This window comes from Juglans regia, chromosome 7 (genome assembly GCF_001411555.2).
Source record: "Juglans regia cultivar Chandler chromosome 7, Walnut 2.0, whole genome shotgun sequence".
NCBI classification, from domain to species: domain Eukaryota; kingdom Viridiplantae; phylum Streptophyta; class Magnoliopsida; order Fagales; family Juglandaceae; genus Juglans; species Juglans regia.
In genome coordinates, this window is record NC_049907.1 from 41,862,584 (window position 1) to 41,885,468 (window position 22,885).

Below are 22,885 nucleotides of genomic sequence, written 5' to 3' on the forward strand. Positions count from 1 at the left end.
CCACGTGATGGCACAATGCCACCCCCACCCCTAAAAACAAAAAAAAATTCCTTGAATGTTACCCTTCTTTTTTTTTTTCATAAGAGAGATTCTATCATTAATTTTTTTAACAAGAAATCAAGATGTTATTAATTAATTCGAAAGATCTTAACACCTTAAATGTTATCTTTGTTTAGTGATAAAATAGCCGGAATATAACATAATTAAGATATATTAAAAAGATAAAAAATTATTCTCATCAATCATTATTTATTTTTTTATATTTTATATTTTATAAAAAAATTATAAATATAAAATATAAAAATAAATAATAATTGAGGTATAATATTCTCTTAGAAATATATGCAGAGATTTGACATATCTTGATAGTTTTGCCAGAGTACTGCTAAAATCTTATCATGATATAGCCTGGACAAATGTGTCGTGTATCCAGTATGATTACAACTTTGATCTTGAGAATCTGTTGCTTTTTAAGAGGCAACTTGATTAATAGGCTTGCTGCCAAGATTTGTCTCATGCAATTTGATACATGCATACATTAATGACATAAGTACACCGTTTGGATTTTGCTAGATTTCACTGCAATTAAGCCTCCTTTGTTTTATTCTCTCAAAAAAAATAAAAACTTGTTGGATTTAAACATGATCTTGTTCACTCACTAATTAATTGACTTGACTTCTTTCTTTTAATTAAGTTTATAATTTAAGATCGGAACTCACTATGCATATGTCGGTGTGTTAACACAACAATAATTATTATGTACGGACTCATTATAATTTTAAAAAAAAATTAAAGTTTCGATTTTTTTTTAAAATAATTCATGTGGAAAATAGTATACTTTAAGGATTGATTTGGACATTTATAGTATCTTATAATTTTGTAAATAATAATAAAATAATTTGATAAATATTTTTGTTAAATTTTAAAAGATAAGAAATAAAATTGAATAAAATTATTATAAAATTATTTTTAAATAACTTTTTAATATATATTTTTTTGTTTTAAAATAAATATTATATTTGAGTGATATTTAAGAAAAAAATGAACTATGAGATTGAGAATTTCTTATCTTATCTCCTTAGCGAAACGTGTGATTGCGATGTGATTGCATAATATGATCATATCACTTTCATTTATCTCACTCTCATGGCGCTTAACTGGAAACATTACAAACAGAGACGAAAAGTAGATACAGGATATATATATATATATATATATATATATATATATTTATAGGATTGAGAAGAAATGAATTATAAAGTGAGGCTATTTTTATGGACAATTGAGGGAAAAGCTTACCTAGTAGTAGCTAGGGCTAAAATCCCAAGGCCTTTGACTAGTCAAGAATGGAACAATTAAGAATGAAAAATGATTTAGTCTTAAGTATATATACATTACAAGCTGTCTTTTTCGTACATATTTTATGAAAAAAATGGGACACATATAAAATTCGCATGATATATGAAAAAAATACAGTGTTTATTTATCCCTATTTGGAAATCCATGAAAATGCAGCTATATATGTTAGGGAAAACCGTGAAAGATCACGAGATTACAACATATGATCCCAATCTTTTATGGGTGATTGATTTTTGCTTGCACTACGCATACGTTCGATCGAGCAGCTATAAATAAAAGGGAAATATTTTGAACACAAAAGAGTTACATAATAGTAAATTTATAAATTGATGTAATTTGACGTAGTACGTCAGATTGTAAAAGTTATTTTTATTGTAAAGTAGATCTAACGGATTCTATAAAACTACATAAATTTATAAATTTATTTTATATAATCTCTTTATATACGTGGTAGTTTTTTAAATAAAATATACTTTGGCTTAATTATTTGCATAAATTAGCATGTTTTGGAAATTAATGTGGTTTGAGTTGTATTGCAATTAATACGCATTGATATCATTAAATACAAATATGTAAAAACAGGAATATATAAACCGACACATGATATATAATTTATCAGTACTCCAGGCAAAGGCCAAGGCCAGTGCCAGTAGTAGCAGATCAACAACATCACGATGCAGATTCGTATCAGTCTTTTGCTCACTCTCTCCCTTGCAATTGCATTGTTTGTTGTATTCACCCTAATATCACAACCGCAGCACCTAAACGGCATGGAATATGAGGTGCGGGTGGTGAATGGATTCACAGACAACTCCTCTCTGCCTTTGGTAATTTGGTGTACATCAAAAGACGGTGATATGGGTGGACGTGCACTCCAAGAGCACGACGATTTCAGCTGGGTTGTCAGGACCAATTTCTGGGGCTCTAGTACTCATTTCTTCTGCACCATGAAATGGGACCAAAAGAGGAAGAGTTTCGATGCGTTTAAGGTTCCCAGGGATAGTTATCGCTGCGGCCTTCTTAGGAAGTGCTACTGGTTGGTGAAAGAGGATGGGTTTTATTTCAGCAATGATGATGTGAATTGGAAAAAGGACTTTTCTTGGTATTAGCTGTTTTTGGAGAGAGATCATCATCAAAAATATTGAGACAGACAGACAGACAGACAGGCTTGCCTTGCTTTGTGCTATATATTGTCTGAGGATTTCAATGATCCGAGACTTTGTCAGCAGAACTTGCGGTTTCAGAGACCTTGACTGAAGACATATTTTCTGTATCTAGACTTCTTCTTGATCTTCTTCTTCTAAAATAATAGACGTTCCTTTCTTTTCTGCAAGACTACAAGTCTCATTATTGTTGCTTTCATTTGCAAGGTTAGGTTAAACTTTTCACTGAAATTTAATTAATTAATGGCTCCTTAATATTAATTTTAATTATCATATTATCTGCTAAAAGCCAGAGATTTTCCATGCTAGCTTTAATTTCTAGTTGGATGAGTACTATTCATGATATTGCAAGAGCTTTATGCATTGCAACTTTAAAGGCACAAAACGCCAATCTTTATGTGCTAGAAGTAGAAGTTTACAAGGACTACTCTTGGATTCAATTGTGGTTGATAAAAAAAGACAAAAGACAAGATCAAAAAGTATGTAAAGATATATAGGGATGTTTTTATAGATCTAATTCCTTAACCTAATAGGCATATTAGGAAAATATATATGTTTCTTAAAGTACATGAATCATGTCTCTTAGGCTTATTTGAAAATAGATCTCATTCCAAGCATCTAATCATATCATATCATATTATCTTATTCTCAAATATAATTCAAATACAAATATTTTTAAATTTTTTTAAAATTAATTATTATAATTTTTTTAAATTTTTAAATAAAAAATTAAAAATAATTTAACTTTTTATAATATCCAAATAAAAATAATATTATAATATGTTTCTTCAAAGTACATGAATCATGTCTCCTGCTTAGAGTTCAAAACAATGATCTCCTAATTTCATGGGTTATTTTTCTCATAAATAATTTTCTTGACCAACTAGATAGATAGATAGCTAGGCATGAGATAAATACGAGGTGGGAGCCTCCGAGTACCGAGGCCGGCCTTTGACAAAGACGTGGGAATACTACTTTTATTTGGAAGCGCATATATACAAAGCTGATCTGTAATCGTGGTGCGGTACTCAAATAGTCAAGTCATTTTCAGAAATCCATGATCATTCACAATGCTTCATCAAAAGCTAATGTCATGTGTCACGCATGCCTGCCTAGCTATGTTACCTGGCATGGTACTGTAGCATCCCATATCATGAAGAGATCAGGAGAAGTTTTGGTGATCTCTGCTATAAGCTGATCATCATGAAGCGTACGTTAAAGCTAGCTAGCTTTCAAATTAAGTGCCACACTAGAGATGGCCAAAACAGGCATTTTCAATATTCTGAAAAAGGCACCAGCTTGCACTAGGGTCAGGCATGCAGCAGTCTCTTTCTTATAAGTATCCAGAGACTACTATATATCCAGGAGATCTTTCTATCTTTGCACTGTTTCCTTCAACAGTTTTCTACCTTCTTCTATTCGATAGGGCCGGCTGGCCATATATGCATGCCCCAACAGTACCATTGTAATGGGGTTAAATTACGTATAGTGCATCTATGGCAATTTGAATCTTGACATGCCTTTTTTGAGCCCCGGTCTCTCAAATTCTATTGGCATTGCCAACTTAATCCACCCATCTGCAGAGGCGTTACTGTTCTTATAATGATGAATGATATATGATGATCATGTGCCCTCCAGTTAATATGGCACTAAATTTTGTAGCTTAATGCCGATATATATATATATTTTACGTGATAAATATTCAGCACTTGCAAAATACCATATATAAAATATTAAAATAATTATTAATATTGGGTTGATATAATTGTAAATATACTAACATTAATTTAATTTAAGGAGAAATCAATAGTGAAGATTTAAGCAATAAATTGTGAAGATCATCCGAATCCAGACATCATGTAGATATTGTAAGGGAAATTCTAAATTTATGTTCTTTTGACCTCCTCAATAAATCTTAGTAATTACAAGATTAAATTAATAAGAGTAATTTGCTTACCAATTCTGCCAACAATACTACCGGAATTTCCGTACCTTATATATATATACACACCTTGCCATCTAGCTAGAGAGGAAGCTATACTTAATTAGAACAGAGAGGAAGCTAAACTTAATTAGAACGGTTAGAAGTGCAAGAAAATTAAGCTATCTAGAAATTAAGTCATATATATATATGAGTAACGCTACATAACCTCTCCAACCTCCACACACCACTTTTTTTTAAAATTTTTTTTTGAGTTTATTCTTTTTAAAATAATTTTATTTTTCTATTCATTATTCATATATTAAAAATTTGATGAAAGAAAAAAATAATAAAAATTAAAAAATGTGTGGTGTGTGGAGATTGGGAGGTTGTGTAGATTTTTTTTATATATATATACTAAATCTTCTCATTAGTCACTATTCATTACTCCACATCTCACACCCTATGTGACAAACCAGGTTCATTAACAAGTGAATCGATTTTTGCCCCAACCCCTCCACTCAGTCCCGCCCGAAGGAAGCACGATGAGAGAGAGAGAGGTCGGAGAGAGAGAGATTGATGAGAGAGAGAGAGAGAGAGGTCGGAGAGAGAGAGATTGATGGGAGAGAGGGGGTTCGATATTGAGAGAGAGAGAGAGAGAGGTCGGAAAGAGAGAGAGCTTGATGAGAGAGATTGAAATTAGAGTGACGGGTGATGGGTCTGATATAAAAATAAAAATAAAAATATTAGGTGTGAGATGTGTGTGATGAATAGAAATTGATGTATAACAAAATCTGCAATACCATATTGCTATATATAATTAATATTCAAGCAACGAATCTCACTAGCTATCACGTCACTTTTAATTGGTTAATTTTGTCCTCAATATTTATTTTCTCGATAAGGTCACTGTCAAGTTGTTGTCCATGCAGTTTCAAGCTATATATAATATCCGTCTTTCCAACTTAAAGTACCCTCAAGATGGAGTAATAAGTTAAGAGATATGCTGAGGTGCAGCCGGAAGCCGCAGCACACTGTAAAGGAAAATTATTTTATTTTATTTTTTTTTTTCATCTCAACACGTTGGGTGTGCTGAAGCTTCTACAAACAGTAGAATGTGAAGAAAATTTTTCATAAGTTAATAACACGAGATTATCTTTTACCGAAAGTAGTTCTGGCCTTCTTCTGGAATCGATAAAAATAGGAGTACCCCAACAGAATTTTATATAATTAAAGTACTAGACCAGCTGGCTTTTTTTTTTATTTTTTTTATTTTTATATTAACCGACAATCCATAAGTTTCTCCAAAAGTACGTTCTCTAATAATATTAAATCACAACAAAAGGATATATATATATATATATATATATATATAATAAGGGGAATGATCAGCAAGATCTCACGAAACTATAACATGCATGCAAAGTAGTACTGATCCCCACCATCGATATTTTATTATAACTAATTAGTCGGAAGATCTGGACAATAAATCCTGCTGTGTACGTACATGCATGCATGACCGTCTTCATCACAAAAATGACAACTCGGAGCGGCTTTGATCATGTCTTCCAGCTTGTTCTTGCATGCACTATTGCTCTATTCGTAAAAGCATCTGCAGTGAAAGATGACAATAACTTGACCGTTGTTCATGTCATGAATGGCTTGCCAAAGAGCTCATTATATCCGTTGAAGATCCAATGCGAGTCGAAAAATATGCATGTGCGGCTTGGGGAGGAGGTGCTCAAAGTCGGGGACGATTACAGGTGGACGGTTGAAAAAAATGAAATATACTACTGTCAAGCTCTATGGTTCAGATTCTTTGCTTCCTGGCATGCGTTTCAGCCCCAAAGAGATGTGCGTAATGAGACTGTGTATTGGCTGGTAAAGGATAATGGCTTCTTTCACAGCTGGGATAACTCTAGTTGGGTGAGAAAAGAAACGTGGCAAACTGAGTGATTTCTGATCAGTCAGGAGGTTTTGAGATCATCATGGATTTCTCTTCTATTTGCAGATAATCATGTTTACGTCGCCATGCATGATGATCGACTGATGATCTCAAGGAATTTAGTTGTTTTACCAGTATATTTATATATATATATATATTTATATAAATATATATATTTATATTTCCTGTTTTCTTGCCTGCATGTTTGATGTCACGTAAAGTACAGACAATTTGGGCAGGAAATTGAGAAATGGGAATTCGGATTCTTATAATATATGAAAAAATCTAATTGTAAGCGATTTTGAACATTAATACGCGTACTCATTTAATATTATTGATCAGAAAGTAGATTTTATTAAAAATAGTGCTAATTAAATTTAGAATATGAAGGCAATAATATTAATATGCAGATTGATACACAAATTTACGTATACATAACAAAACTCATAATATATTCATGATCGACCATTAATATTGTTTGTTTATTATATTTGAAGAAAGGTGATTTTTTGTTTTTTGTTTTTTTGTAAGAAAGAGGGTGGCACCTCCCTTTTTATTGATAAAACTTCACTTACAGTGAAGGAAAGTCATATTTACAGGCAGTGTCGAAACCAGAAATTTGTTTTAAGGGGCCAAGTAAAGTTAAAAATATAATAAGATGTTTTTTATTCTATTTCTATACCAATTTTTCTGCGGTATAGAACAATCAGATAGTAAAATCTAAAATAAAAATAAAATACGTTTAATACAACCTGTGTATTAAAAAAGTATATCACAAAATAACATAAAGACACTCATATAAATATATTAAACAAAAGAACCATAATGTCTAAAATTGTAACCTGCGATCTTTTAAAGAAACAAAATCATTAAGTATTGAATCTAAATCAAAATTCTTAACTATTTATCTTTCAATATAGAGTCATGGACAACTAAATTATTTGCTAAAAACTCATCTTTAATTTTGTTGCGAAATCTTGTTTTAACAATTTCATAGCTGAAAATGCTCATTCATTGATCGCTATAGATAATGGAAAAGTAAAAAAAAGACGAATCAATCTATCAATAAGATAGTATGTCTTTGATTTCTCTATCTCTACCAATCTTTGACATAAATCTGTAATGAATGACAAATTCTGAAACTTCGGATTAGTAAGCACATCAACTTCAAAATGCTTCAATTGAAACCTTAAATTAATTTTTTCATTCTCAAAAAAATCCAGAGGATAATACTCTTCCGCAAGATGACAAATATCATTAATATTAAAGGATTTATAAGCATCCTTTGGATCCAATGCTGAGTTAAAGGTTAAAAGTTTTGTCGCTCCTTCACCAAACCTACTGTCAAGCTCTTATATTTGAAAGTCTATAGTAGCATTAATATTTCAAAATGATAATGATACTCTATCGTAATGTGATCTCATTGATGGCAACCACGACCTTGGACATAATGAGAGCTCAATTCTGGAATGTCAATATCAAATTTCTTGGAGAAAGTGATAACATTCTCAAGTAAATTTTTTCCAACCTTCATTTCTCAACTCTTGGATGAGTCATTTTGTAGTAGAAACCATATTCAGGCATTCAAGATGTTTTGAGATTTTTGCTGCCAAACTTGACAAAAAACATTAGTAATACCCATGATTTCCTTCATTAAGCGCAAAATAAATATAAATTAGAATGATGTAATCATTTTATGAGCAGCATTTGCATCCCCGCATTGGGAGTAAGTGGATCTTTCTTTTATTATGTTTTCAAGTACTGCGCAAGTGGCTCTAAACATTCGTAGTAGACTGCAAATAGAATAAAAATGAGAACCCCAACGAGAATCACCGGCTCGTTTGATAGTGCCAATTTGATTAGCTCATTTTTTCACTTTCAAGTTCATCAATAGCTATCATATGTGCAATTTGTATTACCTGAGCAGCTTGTAGTTCATCATGACGTTTACATGAAGCGCCCACTACATTGATAATGAAATTTGAATTTGAGAAGAATCCATGAACATAAACTACCTCTCTAGATGCAGCAACTAATACTAATTGTAATCGGTGAGCAAAACAATAAACATAGTATGCATATAGACAATCTTTAAGAAATAATGCTTGTAGTCCTTTCCATTTACCACGCATATTACTAGCACCATCATATCCTTGCCCACAAATATTTTGAATATCCAGACAATAATGAGAAAGAACTGCAGATATTTCATTCTTTAGAATCAATGCCGATGTATCTTTAACATGTATAAGATCAAAAAATCATTCTTGAATAAAACCATCATTATCAACAAATCTCAAGATTATAGTCATTTGCTCCCTCTTAGACTCATCTCGTGTCTCATCAACAATAATGTAAAATTTAGAATTTCTAACATCTTCACGAATTTTATTTCGCACTTTTTTTGCAAGAACTTCCAAAATCTCTTTTAGAATTTTCGCTTAAGTATACTTTGAAGATTTATGAGCATTTTCCAGAAAAATTTTTCCAACCTTGTCATTATACGAAGCCAAGAGTTTAAGCATCTTAGGGAAATTACCTCGATTTTTTTACTCAGGGATCTGACTTTTAAAGGCACATCCTTGAAATGCAAACCATCGAACAACATCAATAGATGTTTTTACTCAGAGTCGATTGTTGAGAATTTGTTTTAAGTTTTGTGCATTCATTACTTTATCAATATGTTGTGATTGTTTTAATAAATCCTCACAAAATTTCACAGCATTATTATGACAAAAGCAAGGATCCTCTCCAATATGATTCAAAAAGGCACAATATTTTTTATCATTAATTTTTTCCAATTTCTAAATCCTATAACAGTAAATACATCCCATCCAGAACGATGAGATGATTTCATTGTAAAAAGATAACAAGGTCAACAATATGCAGCATCCTTTGATGAAGAATACTTTAGCCAAGATGCAAATTGTACAAACCAAGAAACTTGAAAGCGACGAGATGCTTTTCAGAACCAGAAAATGGATATTTTGAGAGACGTATTTGATATAGACCAATTTTCAAGTAAGCTCTTCTTATTTCATCACGTTGACTGACTAAATAGTCCCACATAGGAGGACGTAATCCTAGATATCGTTGTAGAGAAGATATATCAATGTCTTTAGAATCAAGTGTTGACGATGTAAAAAAAATCTCTTCAGACTTCAAAATTGGAGAGTTAAGATCAAGATTTTCCTCAGGTTCAATCCTTGAAACTTTTGAAGAATTTTCTGAAATATCAACTTCTTTTCTTTTAAAGAATAAGTCGATAGTTTTTAATTTAGATATCATTCATTAACCTGAATTTAAAATCAAATTTAAAATAAGCAATTTAAATCAGTACTTATAATCTATCAAAAGTAAAACATGAGAAATCAACAAAAATCAAACCGTGTATAATATGCAATATACTTAAACACAGAGACTATCGAAGAGTGCAAAAACTAAATAAAACAAAAGTGAAATATGGCGTTGATTTAAAATAGTGAAACATAAGTTAGAAACAAGGGATATAATCATAAATCATATATCACTTAAACACTTTGAATCAAGATTGAGTTGAAGTAGAGTAGTCAATAGACAATAATACCTTGAAGCCTTGAAGCCTGAAGGAGACTAGAGAGAGAGTGGGAGAGTAGGACAAGGCGTCGCTGTTGGAGAAGCACTCAACAATGGATGAAAATTGAAAGGAAATGAGTAAGAGAATTCTTAGTATGAACTTCAACTTGGGACTTCACTGACTTGCAATCAATGCAATGGACAATGGAAATAGTAAAAAAGAGGCTTTGGAAAATGGAGAGTTGCAATGGCAGACTGCAGTGGCGTAAGTATGTAGACTTGCAGTGCTTTGGAAAATAGAAAGAGAGGCTAGAGTCTGCGAATTGTAGGCTATAAACTATCAAACTTTTTTTTATTTTTTTTATTTTTTTTATCTATAGTAAAAACATGTCATCATATTATTAGATTATTTTATTTCATGTGAAATAAATTTTATTTATTATATTTTTAAATCAGATTAAATTTTTTTAAATTAGTAATTAATCTATAAGAACAAAATAATTTTATAAAGGGGGGGCCAAGATAAATTTTTAGAGAGGGGCCAACACAAGATGAATTAATATCATCCTATTAAATCATAAAAAACTAATATATATATATATATATTTCCTTTTTTTTTTTGGGGGGGGGGGGGGGGGGGGCTACCCCTATTAAGTTCCGCCATTGTTTACAGGACCCACACTAAAAGCCGTTAAAAGACTCGAAAAATATCAACAACCAAGAGAAATACTATCGGATAGTAAATAGGAGAGGTTTAGCTTATCCGTTCAGATAAGACCTCGAAGCTTCCTAGGTACATGCATGATATTGTGCCATACTCGATCTTGCCCTTGAGCACCTAGCTTCGCCAAATAGTCAGCAGGGGCATTTCCTTCAAGGAAGACATGCTATATAGAGTGACCTTCATCTCTAAGAATTTGCAAGATCTCCTCCCAATAGTCTTCAAGATACCACACTCCACACAAAGCACCACTAACCCATTGAACCACCATCAATGAATCAGTTTCAACATCCACCCCTTGGAACCTTAGTGCTCAACACAACTTAAATCCATGCAAAATGGCCCTTAATTCTGTTGCATTATTGCTTCCCAAGGCTTACAGAATAAGCAAACATCACGTTACCCTATTCGTTAGGGAGGAGTCCGAAGCTCATGGGTTGCTCGTGCTACATCCATTTGTAGTTAATTTGTATCTATCTTGTCATGGCTTCATCCACCTAACCACCTGGACGTGCTTTGGTTTCACAAGAAGCACCGCAATATTCAAGTCACACTAAGGTTATTATTCCATGCTTTCCATACCATAATCAATATTTTCTTAGACAGAAACTCATGCCAAACCCACGCCGACCATGGAGTCTCTGGAGTCCTCACACGTGGACAATCTCATGCAATACGAGAGGTAAACTTTCCATCTATTGAAGGGGTCCATATAAGCAGGTCATGCCCCTCTTGTGAATTTCCCAAGGCCTCAATAATCTCCTCCATTTTTTCCACTCCAACCAGGTGCTCCAAAAGTTGCACATCCCACTCATTGTCCATCTTACAATCACAAACTTTAAGCCCAAGTAATTCAGTAACCTCTAACGAATATGCCAGGGGACCATCTCCAACCCATGAATCAAACCAAAAAGAAACATAACCCTCACGCACTTTCCATCTAGAGTGCTCCAACACATTAGGAATTTGTTTTATCACCATTCTCCAAAACTGTGTACCTTTAGTGTTCTCAACAAGAGATAAGTGCATTTCCTCCACATATTTTCCCCTAAAAAAATGTTCACATAAAGAATTGTCCTTAAGAACTTTTCAGGCAAATTTCATATGTAGAGATCACTTTTGAATCTCCTCAAAATCCCAGAGACTTAGTCCACCTTCAGTAATAGGCTTGCAAATTTTATGCCAAGCACGCCACTTCTTTTTTGAAGATCCATCCGTTTCACTCCAAAAAAAGGTGCTAGTATACGATTAATGATAGTAGACACCGACTTAGGCACCTGTAGAACCAATAGAAGGTGAATTGGCATACTAGATAAAACATGCTTCAACAGAATAAGTTTACCTCCAACAGAGAGTAGTCACATTTCCCATCCACCCACCCTGTCACGAATTTTTTTAATAAGCTCCTCCAAGTGCCTAACAGTTAACTTGCCATTCACAATAAACACTCCCAAGTAGGGAAGCAACACTCTCTAAAACCCTTGATATTAAGGATACCTCTTCTCCTAGCAGACAAGATATGTTTAGAAAAAATAATTGCCGATTTCTCATTACTCACTTGTTGTCTAGATCACTTCTCATACAATTCCAAGACTTTTTTTACCAAGGCTTTTATAGACCTCTTAGCTCCATTAGTGAAAATCACTATATCGTCCTCATATAATAAGTGAAAAATTAAAGGCGTATCTCTAGCTTAAGAAAAACTCCCAATTGTTCCATTATCATATTTTTGCTTGAGCAATCTTGTGAAGACTTCCTCCATCAAAATAAATAAATATGGTGAGAGGGGGTCCCCCTGTCGAAGCCTTCTTTCCCCCTTAAAGAAGCTCTTACTAGTTCCATTCAGAAGAATGGAATACCACGGCATTGTAATACAAGGTTTGATCAACCCACAAACCTCTTCAGAAAATCCAAAGGGAAGCCAAAACATGTAACAAGAAATCTCAGTTTACACGATCATACGCCTTGGACATATCCAACTTCAACAACACATTTCCTCCATTCATTTTTTATACTGGGTCATTTCTTATGTAAGACTAATATTTTAAAAAATGATTCTATTGTGAATAAAAACACCTTGCTCCTGTGAGATCACCCTAAACAATAAAGATGTCAACCGTGCAACAATAATTTTTTAGCATACTTTATAAATCATAGAGCATAGACTTATTGGTCGGAATTTATCAAACCCAGAAGGCTATTGTACCTTGGGGATAACAGTCACATAAGAAGCAGTGTAGAACCTTGGTAACTGTTTGCCTTCAAAAAATTCTGTAATGGCATCAACCACATCACTATGTACAATGTCCCAACATGCTCTGAAAAAACCTGATCCAAATCCATCTAGAACCGGGCTACTCTATAGAGGAATACTAAGTAAGGTCTGTCGAACTTTTTCTATTGAGGGGGTCTTAGTAATATTTATATTCTCTTCCTCCGAAATGACATTGTCAATAATCGAACTCAGATTAGGCAACTCACCCTCGTACTTGTCACTCAAGAAATCTTGGAAATAATTGACCACACCCTCATGAATGGCCTCTGGTGAATCAAATGAAGTACCATCAAACAAGATCATATTGGTTACATGATTCTGCTAATTTTTCTTCAAGACCGCATGAAAAAAACTTGTGTTATTATCACTTTCATGTAGCCATTTGACTTTGACTTTTTGCGCAAGCATAACCTCCTTTCTCACCAAGTTGCTAGTTCAATCTTAGAAATTAATAATTCTTGCTCCACCGCTGCTTCATACCTGTCCTAGAGGTGAGTTTCAAGCAACTCAATCTGCTGCTCTAGATCACATATTATTGTTTCAACACGTCCAAAAACATTCTTGTTCCACGTTTTAAAAACATGATTCATGTGCTTCATTTTAAAAGCCAGATTCTCCAACCTAAAACCACGCCCTTCCTTTTCCCAACATCTCTTGACACGTGAAAAAAAAATCTTTATGATCCACCCACATTTGTTGGAACCAAAAAGGAGATGGCCCATACCATTAGAAATTTTGATCACATGATAATATCATAGGAGAATGGTCCGATGTGTTACGCCTCAAGTATCTCAACAATGTTTGAGAAAACAAATCTAAAAACTCGGCATTTAAAAAACCTCGATCAAGACAAGCCCAACTCCTTGCTAACCCTTCCTGCCTATTGCACCAAGAAAGGCTCTTACCTTGGGAATTAATTTCAAGTAAGCCACATTCGTTAATCCGAGTATTAAACTCCTCCATCTTTATCAAAGGACGAGGAACCCCCGCGTTCATCATCACTTCTGATTATATTGAAGTCCCCTAGAATCATCCATGGTAAATTAGTCTGCACATCCTCTTCTAGATCACACCATAATTGTCTACATAGCCCATAATTACATTTAGCATATATAAATGTAATTAAAAATTTCGTGCTCCCCTCCAACACCTTGACCGTGATAAATTGGTCACTCATGCGCACGATACTCACATTTACAGCATTGTCCCACAAAATCCAAAGCTTCCCAACCTGCAATTGATTAGACCGGTCATGCTCAAACCATATAGTTCTCATCAAATTTCCCATGTTACTCTCATCAACAAAGGTCTCTGCCAAAGCTACAACCTTGGGTTTGAATTTTATTACAAGCTTCCTCAACCTTCCCCTTGAAGTACCCAATCCCCTAATATTCCAAAACATAATGGAACCAATCATAAGTTCAGTTTTAAGGGACAGGTAATAGCCCGCTTAGTACTTCATAATTGACACATTCCACCCTTGACTCCTTCATTCTTGAGTCCACTATTTTCTTCCCCAGTCAAGTAATCTTTTTCTTTCCCCACTATAGCATTTGGAACATTCTCTTTCTTGTCAGACAAGGATTGCTACTCAACCTCTGTATCGCCCTCATGTATCTCTTGCCCCAACTCATCAATAGGCACATTCTCAATCAGGACAACATTTTCATCACTTCCAGCTTTAGATTGTTCACCACGGTCCCTACTATGAACATCACAATTCCCCTACTACATGCTATTATTCCCCTCTGGTCTACTATCTAAAACAACCTCTTGTTCTACATTTTGCCCAAGCTTGGCATCTGTCTCTTTCTCATGTTCCATTTCTCCTAGGGTCATATCCTTCTGAGTACTATTTTCCTCCACAAGAGCCATATCATTTCGGTCATCATTTATCCTCTCTATATTCACCATCTGCTCGCCCCCATTCCGCAAAGGATTTTTCCCTTGTTCATTTTGCTTTTCCTTTTCCTTCAACTGCCTCTCGCCTTACTCTTCCACCGTGCTAGTCTCCACTGCACCCTGTGAAATTAGTTCCGGTACAAACTGCCTATTTCTCTCTTTTCTTTCCTCCGCACTTAGATTCACTTCCAACCCTTCCAACATGGTTGTGTTGATTCCTGGACCTCAATATTATTTTCCACACCCATCTCCTCTTCCTTTGAAAATGAATGACCTACTACATCTGGTAATTTTTTGACTTCACGGTACTCCATCCGAGCCTTTTGCTTCCCTGGCTTCCTAATATCTCGATCACCTTTACCCTTTCTACAAGTTAGCTTGTTATGCCCTTGCAATTTACAAGATGTGCAAAAAGTCGACAGAGTTTAAAACTCAACCTTCTGTTGCCAAAAGAAATCCAACTGCTGTTTAGATGCATCCATCTCAAGACAAACGTGTGCACCATCCATTCTGGTCGCACAACGTGTGGAGTTATTAGACCGAATGAACTTTTTGAGTAGAGCCGTCAATATCCTAAGAATAGAGTCATGGTAAAAGTTCGGGGGTAATCCCATCAATCTCGCATGCTTAACAAGAAAATGCTTTGTTGAAATCATCCTCCGATGTTAGGCAAAAAAAAATATTTATACTCTTGTGCATGGAGGAGACGACAACAGTTCCCATTAAGCCCCATTTGTTCTTTACAAACAACCTTATCGCATCAAAAGTAGGTCTTTTCCTAAGAAACTTAAGGATCAGTGAATACCTAAATGGTGCCGCCAACATTGCCACTTCTTCCTTTGAAAACATAAAACAAACATGTCCATCTATAATCTTGGGAGGCCTCATCGGAAGAATAACTTCTGGTAGAGGCTGCGGAACGGCCATAACCAAGTCAGCAAAGGACTGGCCTTCGTTGCCAACATGGGACCGCCAAGCAAGGCCAAAGCGGCCGCCGTGACAGCACAAAATCCCTAGTACAAGGAAACCTTAAAAGATTAATTGTTTAATTTGAAGAAATGGTGAATTAAGATTTCTGATCCACCTAATTAAGAATGCATCCATGCATCTTCTTTCCTACTGTTAAATCGGTGGAAATTAAATCACCCGGCCTGCATGCAACATATATATTTCCTTGATCTCCTAATTCTTGATCTCCTAATTGCATTCCCTTCGTTGGACGTAACATTCATATTATATATCAAGCTGCTTTAGTAAGCATATGATCATCATCCACTCATGCCGTACGTGGATTGTTGTAACTCTTTAAATTAAACTCAAGCACAAACCTTTTTTATTTTTGGTATCTAGAGAAAGTAGGGATGTGTGTATATATATATATATTCTATAATCGGTTGTCGATGACTTCAGGGTTAAAAGTGGAAAAGAGCTAAACACGTAAAGTATGAATAACAACAATGCATGGGATCCGCACGGAAGGTAGACGTTCGTTATAAGATGAGAAAAACGCTCCAAGATCATGTGTTGTATAAAAGTCTTGAATTTTGTTAGGGTGATCAATAGTATTCATATTTAGATATTAGAATACAATTTTTGTATTACTGCATGTTAAAACCCACGAGAAACAAACCATAACGTACGACTAATTAACAACCACAACAGAATGCATAATGTTGAAACAAAATCTGAAAATTCATACAACATGTATGTTAAACAAAATGAAAATTAAAGAAAACAGAGCTAAGAAAGCAAGGAGAAAATGAGGGAACAGATTCAAACTTACATAGATGTCATCCAAATTCAAAATTACAAAAATATCATTCATACTCAAAATTAACACAATGCTACGGCCAAGAACTTAAAAGGTTACATATATACATACCATTTGAGTTTAAACAAAAAAAGCACACAAATGCCATAAATCAAATTCCATACCAGAATGCAAATTCTAGTCGATCAGGTTGGTCAGAACAGTTCGAAACAGGTCAGAATTTAGAGCAAAACGGAAAAAAAAAAAGACAAAAAAACAAAAAAAGGGGCAAAAATGTACTGATTAATACCCCAGTACAATAAATTCCAAGCATTTTGATGGGAATGAGACGAAATGTAAAACTAATTGTAGTAGCAGCACTATCGATAGCTGTGTACAAAATCAACAGTTGATCTTGTACAGAGGTTGATTAGCAAATCCGGTCGTACATCTGCAGTCAAAAGTAATTATTGTTTCAATGAAGCATATTTTCATTTTCCTCCACTATTTTGTATTTCCTACCTAAACGTGACTGACAGAGATGGATAAAAGAGTATACAAATAACATGCCTCAGAGACAGGTTTAAGAATATGAACGATGTCTATGACGATCCTTGTCCCTTGAAGAATACGAGGAACTGTAGTAGTCACGATCTGAAATGAAGAAGGGGTTCAGATAATGGAACTATGGTCTAACGAGAACCCATACTACAAAATACCAAAGGGGAAACAAGCACATACCTCGTGATGAGTGATGTCTCGAGCGTCCTCCTGCATCCACAAGACAAAGATGACATCAATAGAAAATGTTAGAGAACAAATGAAAAGGGCCACGCTACAATCAAGTTTCAAGTATACACCCTATCCTTGAACAAAAATGGTTGTAAACATACCTGAATCCTTTCCTCTATCCCTAGAAAGATGACTGTGATCCTTGACTTTATCTCTGTCCCTCTCACTTTCCTCTCGGTCCCATTCCCGGTCAGAATCTCTGCCCCTATCACGATCACGAGCCTTTATTCTGTCCTCCCTGTCCCTGTCCCTTTCCCTCTCTTTCTCTCTCTCCCTGTTTCGTTCCCTACTTGCCTCTGTCCTGTGCTCGGGATAGGATTTTAGCATGGGCTCTTCTCTTGCATCTCCTTCAACAGGCGCGTTCGTTGGTTCATCATCACTTTTCTTAGTCTCCTTCAACTTGTCAATGGCTACTCTTATCAATACATCTTTGGATCCACCAGATCCTGGATTAGCTGCTGCTAAAGTTGGCTTGGCATTAGCTGTAGGGCTAGTCTGCTGAACCTCCTACAGAAAAGCAATGATATAAAAACCCGGCCTTACTAATGTGATTCTAGTCTCATTGGGAGATGATAGTGTCAATACGTGCCATCATCTGGTGAAACAAGTTTTCTGCAGTCCTCACAACTGCCATTCTTTCTTTAGAAAGAGCATCAGTGATGCTGTAACATAACCAAAAATCAAGTGGTCTAACAAGCCAACTCCACAGTTAGAATTTTTGGAAAAAAACTATAAGGGATTGGCAATTGAAAAATTGTAAAAAGCATATTATCATAAGCTCAATGTTTCCAATGAAAGTTATAAGAGTGAAAGAATAAGATATAATACCTTGGGAACAGGCTGAGATTGCGAATCCCTTGACTTGTTAGAAAATGTAAAAGAATCTCCATCCTTACAGACTGGAATGTACAGTGCCTTAGAAAGGCTGTACAGGTGAGCCAGAACTCTACAAACTTCATCAATCCCAGACTTGTCTGCATCGAATGCCTTCCACCATGGAGGATTCTCAGGAAGGGGTACCTGGAACCGACGTGCAGCTACATAGACAACCCCACAAGCCACAACCTCACTCTTGAATCGAACACACAACGTCGTACGCAAACTGATAAAATTTTGATGTTAGAAACAGAAGGAAACAATAAATAAAGCCTAGTAATGGAAGTATAAGGCATAGTGTAAAATAGAAAAAAATGTCAGAATCAGAGGTCAAAATGCTACAAACAATTGGGGAAAGGCAGAATATGCTTTTGGAGTTCTAACCATCATTTTAAATTATAAAATATTGTAGAATGCAATTCCATCCAGTGCACCAAATTCAAGCAGTGGGGTTACAGATAAACAACTTTCAAGAAATTACTCGTGGTGGGTTGATCGTTAGAAACTTGGAAAGTTCTTCTACCAAGTAACAGAAGTATTGTTGCATCACTCTAGTATTGGTCAATCTAAATTTTGTAGATTCTATTCCAGTGACTGAAAATAAGGAACATGCAGGAATTAGAAGTATGGAACAAAATAAAATAATTATTATGATTCTATAGCTATTTCTACATAAATAACAACCAGAAGAAGATTAGGTGGAAAGATTCAAATCAAATCGAATCTACACTTGGAGCATGACTTGATTGGCAACAACAATAGTTCAATAGCTCATGACATCTTGAGAAAACCAAAAGGAGACAATTTAATCACGTGATGTCAGCAATTTTGACAAGTTCCGTTTCTACTGTTGGACGATTTATCTTCAAATAAGCAATATTTGAGTCTACCATAGTTCTATGTAAACAAAACTTCACAAGAGCCAATGGGGTCAATGTACAGTCCTTCATTGGAAGTTATTGTTACTTCTTATTTTCTATTGTGTACCAATGCCAATTTGTGCATGAAAAGTAGATTTAAGTCTACCACAATTTGTGTAAGCATATTCTAGAGATGCAAAGCTTTTGTGTTAAATGGATGTCAAAATAATAAGAACACAAAGCACATAAGTTATGTATTAACTACTAGAAGATATATCTACAAGTACTTTATTTACAGAAGGTACCTATCATTTGCGAGATTCCAAGCTTCTTGCGTCAGTTCTGGAGGTGTTTCAAGGGTGGCAAGGTAGTTAGATATGAATTTATGAGGATGTTCAACATGACAAATGAATCCCATCTCTTTCAATATATGTCTTTCTGTTCGACTCAAGTCTGTCTTGAGCGCATGATATTTCTGTTAGAAAAAAAACCCAAAGAATTAGGAAACCATGAAAATGGACTTGAGAAAAAATAAAAACAAAACTTGAACAGCTAAAATCAACCACTTGTGCAGACAAAAATCCAGCATACTACAAAGACGCCAGAAAGGAAACAACGCATACAAAAGAAGAAAACAATAAAAAATAACAAAAGTAATTCCAAACATAAAGAAGGTGGATGTCTAACCAGCGATCCAATTTCCAAATGCTCTATGGGCAAGTTCTCCCTCCTACATTCCATTCTATGGAAAACAATGAGGACTTGTCTTGCTTTCCTAGGGCTTTCCTCCAGCTTTGATGCAAGCCACACACAGCCTGCAGCAACTTTCTGCGAGACATTATCGCATATCAGATAAGTTTAAGATGAAGAACATGGGCATAAAGGTATTGGGCCGTTTCAAGTCAATAAAGCAAGCATTGGTTGTTAAGAAAATGTAGGAAGAAAAAACCATTCTAGAAAACTAGGACTCTAATTCGATGATGTTCAATACAACTATTTGGCCTAGCAAAGGTGTGTACTAGTACTCGATCCGAAACTAGAACATTATTAATGTACTTTAAAAGTCCTTTTCCTCCTTTTCCTGTGTCTCAGCAAAGAATGAGAGAATGATTTGGGAGGGGTGTTCTTAACCTTCACATTGAAGCGTGCAAATGACTTCTTGCAGTAGAAACGATGGAATACAACCTGGCCAGTGGCCATTATAGCTTGAGGCCTGTAAGTAAGAAGACTTAAGGAAACAACACTGAACTAAAAAAATGTAGGAAAAGGAAGCAATTCCATAAACGAACATGTACTCGACCAAGAAACAACACAGGATACAACTTAAGCAAGATGCCACTTTCTTGGATGAGATCACAGCCATAGATTCGTAGGGCAGTTTCTGTCGCTTCATCTATACCATCTTTCCTAGAAGGTGAGTTCTCTAGCTGCTCATCGGTCAAGTAGAAATTGTCAATCGCTGTATATATCATTGTTCAACAAGCTTCAATCCTGCCACAAAATAACAACCTCACTCTCAGAATTAACATGTAAAAACCAATCGAGGCCCTTGGAAAAAGGGAGGGGGAAGAGAACGGAAAGAAATTGAGGGGAGAAGGGCGAAGGAGAGATTTTTCGTACGAATTCAGAACTAGCGCACAACCCAAAAGAAAGTTTTTAAAGAACCCATTAGATACTTCCAGGAATCCAACATTTAAGAGGAAGAATTGAGAAAACTACCTTGAGTATTGTACGGATTGCCGAGCCTAGAGGGGGGGCAGTTCCTGGCTCCGAAAGTGAGCTCTAGGACTACGTAATTAGGTCGCTGCAAGGGAGTCGTCGCGGCCGGTAGTAGCGGTGGCGTTGGTGGTGGTGGTGATGAGCTATCGAAGGGTATGGCGTGGGCGTACTGTGTAGGTAGGAAATTTGAGAAGAAAAAGGGTAAAGATAACGACCCGACTGTTTTCAACGAAATCGGGTGCTTCCTTCTTCTTCTTCTTCTTTTATTTTTCTTTCTTATTTTTACTTAGCCTAATGGAATCAGAAATTGAATCAGAAATGCTTGGCGTTTCAAATTTGTGTCTCGAATGATTTTTTATTTATTTAATAATTAAAAAAATAAATTTTAATAATACTATAAATTTTTTAATTTTTAAAAAAAATATTTATAATCATTAAAAAAAAATACCATTCAAGACACTTCTTCGTACACAAATTCGGTATGCCATTCTTGTTCTTCCACCAATTGTCCAAAAATGATATGAAAAAAAAAAGGGCTATCGATCTGGAAATGGAGTTCTTGTTCTTCCACCAATTGTCCAAAAATGATAGTATGCCATTCTTGTTTGGAACCTTTAAGTATTTTATTTTGGTTTTTTTTTTTTAATTTTTTTACTTTTTCTTTTTAAGTTTTTAATTTTTTTTATTTTATTAATACAAAAATGTTGAATGCAACCGGCCAGTACAACCGATATGTAATCGTCACATCAGATAAATAAAATGGTGTGTTTCGTTCTCAATTTTCTGCATAGCGAGGAGATGAAATTTGCTTTGTTCTTCTTTCCATAAGAGCATTAGCATTAGATTGGCTATCTTATTCTTCAAATTTTGACTAATATATAATTTTTTTACCTTTAGCTAATCATTCAAAACTTGAAGTCTACATTGGATTAGTCATCACACTCTCTATAATAATAAAATATTATTATTTTTTATTATTTTTATTTTATTATTAATTTTTATTTTATTTTCATAATCTTTAATAACTTCCAACAAATCATATTTATTTTTATTTTCACAATATAACAATCTATAATATAATAATCTCATATGTATATAGATAGTAAAATCTCATATGAATAAAAATCTCATATCTATAATATAATAATTTTAAAAAATACTTTTAGACTTGCTATAGTTCTTTTTATATTTGAAAAGAATAATGGATTTACTGTACCTTATAGTTTGGATGAAAATAATTTAACTAATTTAATGTGGAGTAAATATAGATGATATTTGCTAAATTTAAAGATGAAAAGACATTTGGCTAATCCAATGCCAATGCTCTAAGCTTTCTTCCAAATTTTTTCTAAGTTTTTTCCTCAAGCTTCCTTCTCGTAAGCAAATTCCAAGTTTCTTCCTTCCGTAAGCTTTTTTCTAAGTTTCTTTCAAGTTTTTTCCTTAACTTCCTTTCCGTAAGCTAATTCTAAGTTTTTTTTTCCTTCTGCAAGCTTTCTTCTTTCTTCCATTCATCCCTTCTCCCTAACCCTAAGTCCCCATTTCGATTATTCAGTTCCCATTGATGTAATTGCCTCTAAAATTTATAGATTTAGAGCTGGTTCCATTGAAGCTATTGCAAAAGAATTCGTCGAAGTGGTGTATCGAGCTTGTTGGAATTCCAGCTCTGACCATAGTGCAATCATCTCTCTTTAACAAATGTTTAGTCACTTCATTTAGACATTAAAAAAGCATTATTTTTCATAGCCTTGGCCCTTGGGTTTTTGCAACTAAAAAATAGGTAATTGCACATATGTTGTAGATCACAGATTATGCAGAAGCCAAGCTAGTTGTTGTGCTCTTGGCTACAAGAAGTATAGAGAAGAAAGCAAAGCGCGAGCAGGTTTATCTTCTTCCTTTCTGTCAAAATGGGTTTGGGCATTTTTCTTCTCAAATGGCTTCTCCCTTTCCGTCGAAAAGCCCTCACGGAATCAAGTTGCAAAGTTTCTTCTTGAAATGCCCAACAAAAATTTTTCTTCTTCCTTTCCGCTAATGTTATGTTTCTTCTTCT

At 34.6% G+C, this 22,885-nt stretch overlaps 2 protein-coding genes across 2 annotated transcripts; one reads left to right on the forward strand and one right to left on the reverse strand.

Moving 5' to 3' along the window:
* Positions 1-1,992: 1,992 nt before the first annotated feature.
* On the forward strand, positions 1,993-2,751 carry LOC109009787 (S-protein homolog 5). Its single transcript, XM_018990400.2, has one exon. The coding sequence runs from the start codon at positions 2,034-2,036 to the stop codon at positions 2,466-2,468; it is 435 nt and encodes a 144-aa protein (XP_018845945.1). The 5' UTR covers positions 1,993-2,033; the 3' UTR covers positions 2,469-2,751.
* A 13,889-nt stretch (positions 2,752-16,640) lies between these two features.
* Positions 16,641-21,147, reverse strand: LOC109009788 (cyclin-L1-1-like). The gene is made up of 10 exons (XM_018990403.2): positions 20,839-21,147; positions 20,440-20,610; positions 20,251-20,332; positions 19,807-19,947; positions 19,425-19,594; positions 18,212-18,485; positions 17,485-17,890; positions 17,333-17,362; positions 17,162-17,245; positions 16,641-17,042 (listed from the first exon to the last, which is right to left on the reverse strand). The coding sequence occupies exons 2-9, from the start codon at positions 20,589-20,591 to the stop codon at positions 17,175-17,177; spliced, it is 1,326 nt and encodes a 441-aa protein (XP_018845948.1). The 5' UTR covers positions 20,592-20,610; positions 20,839-21,147; the 3' UTR covers positions 16,641-17,042; positions 17,162-17,174.
* Positions 21,148-22,885: the final 1,738 nt, after the last annotated feature.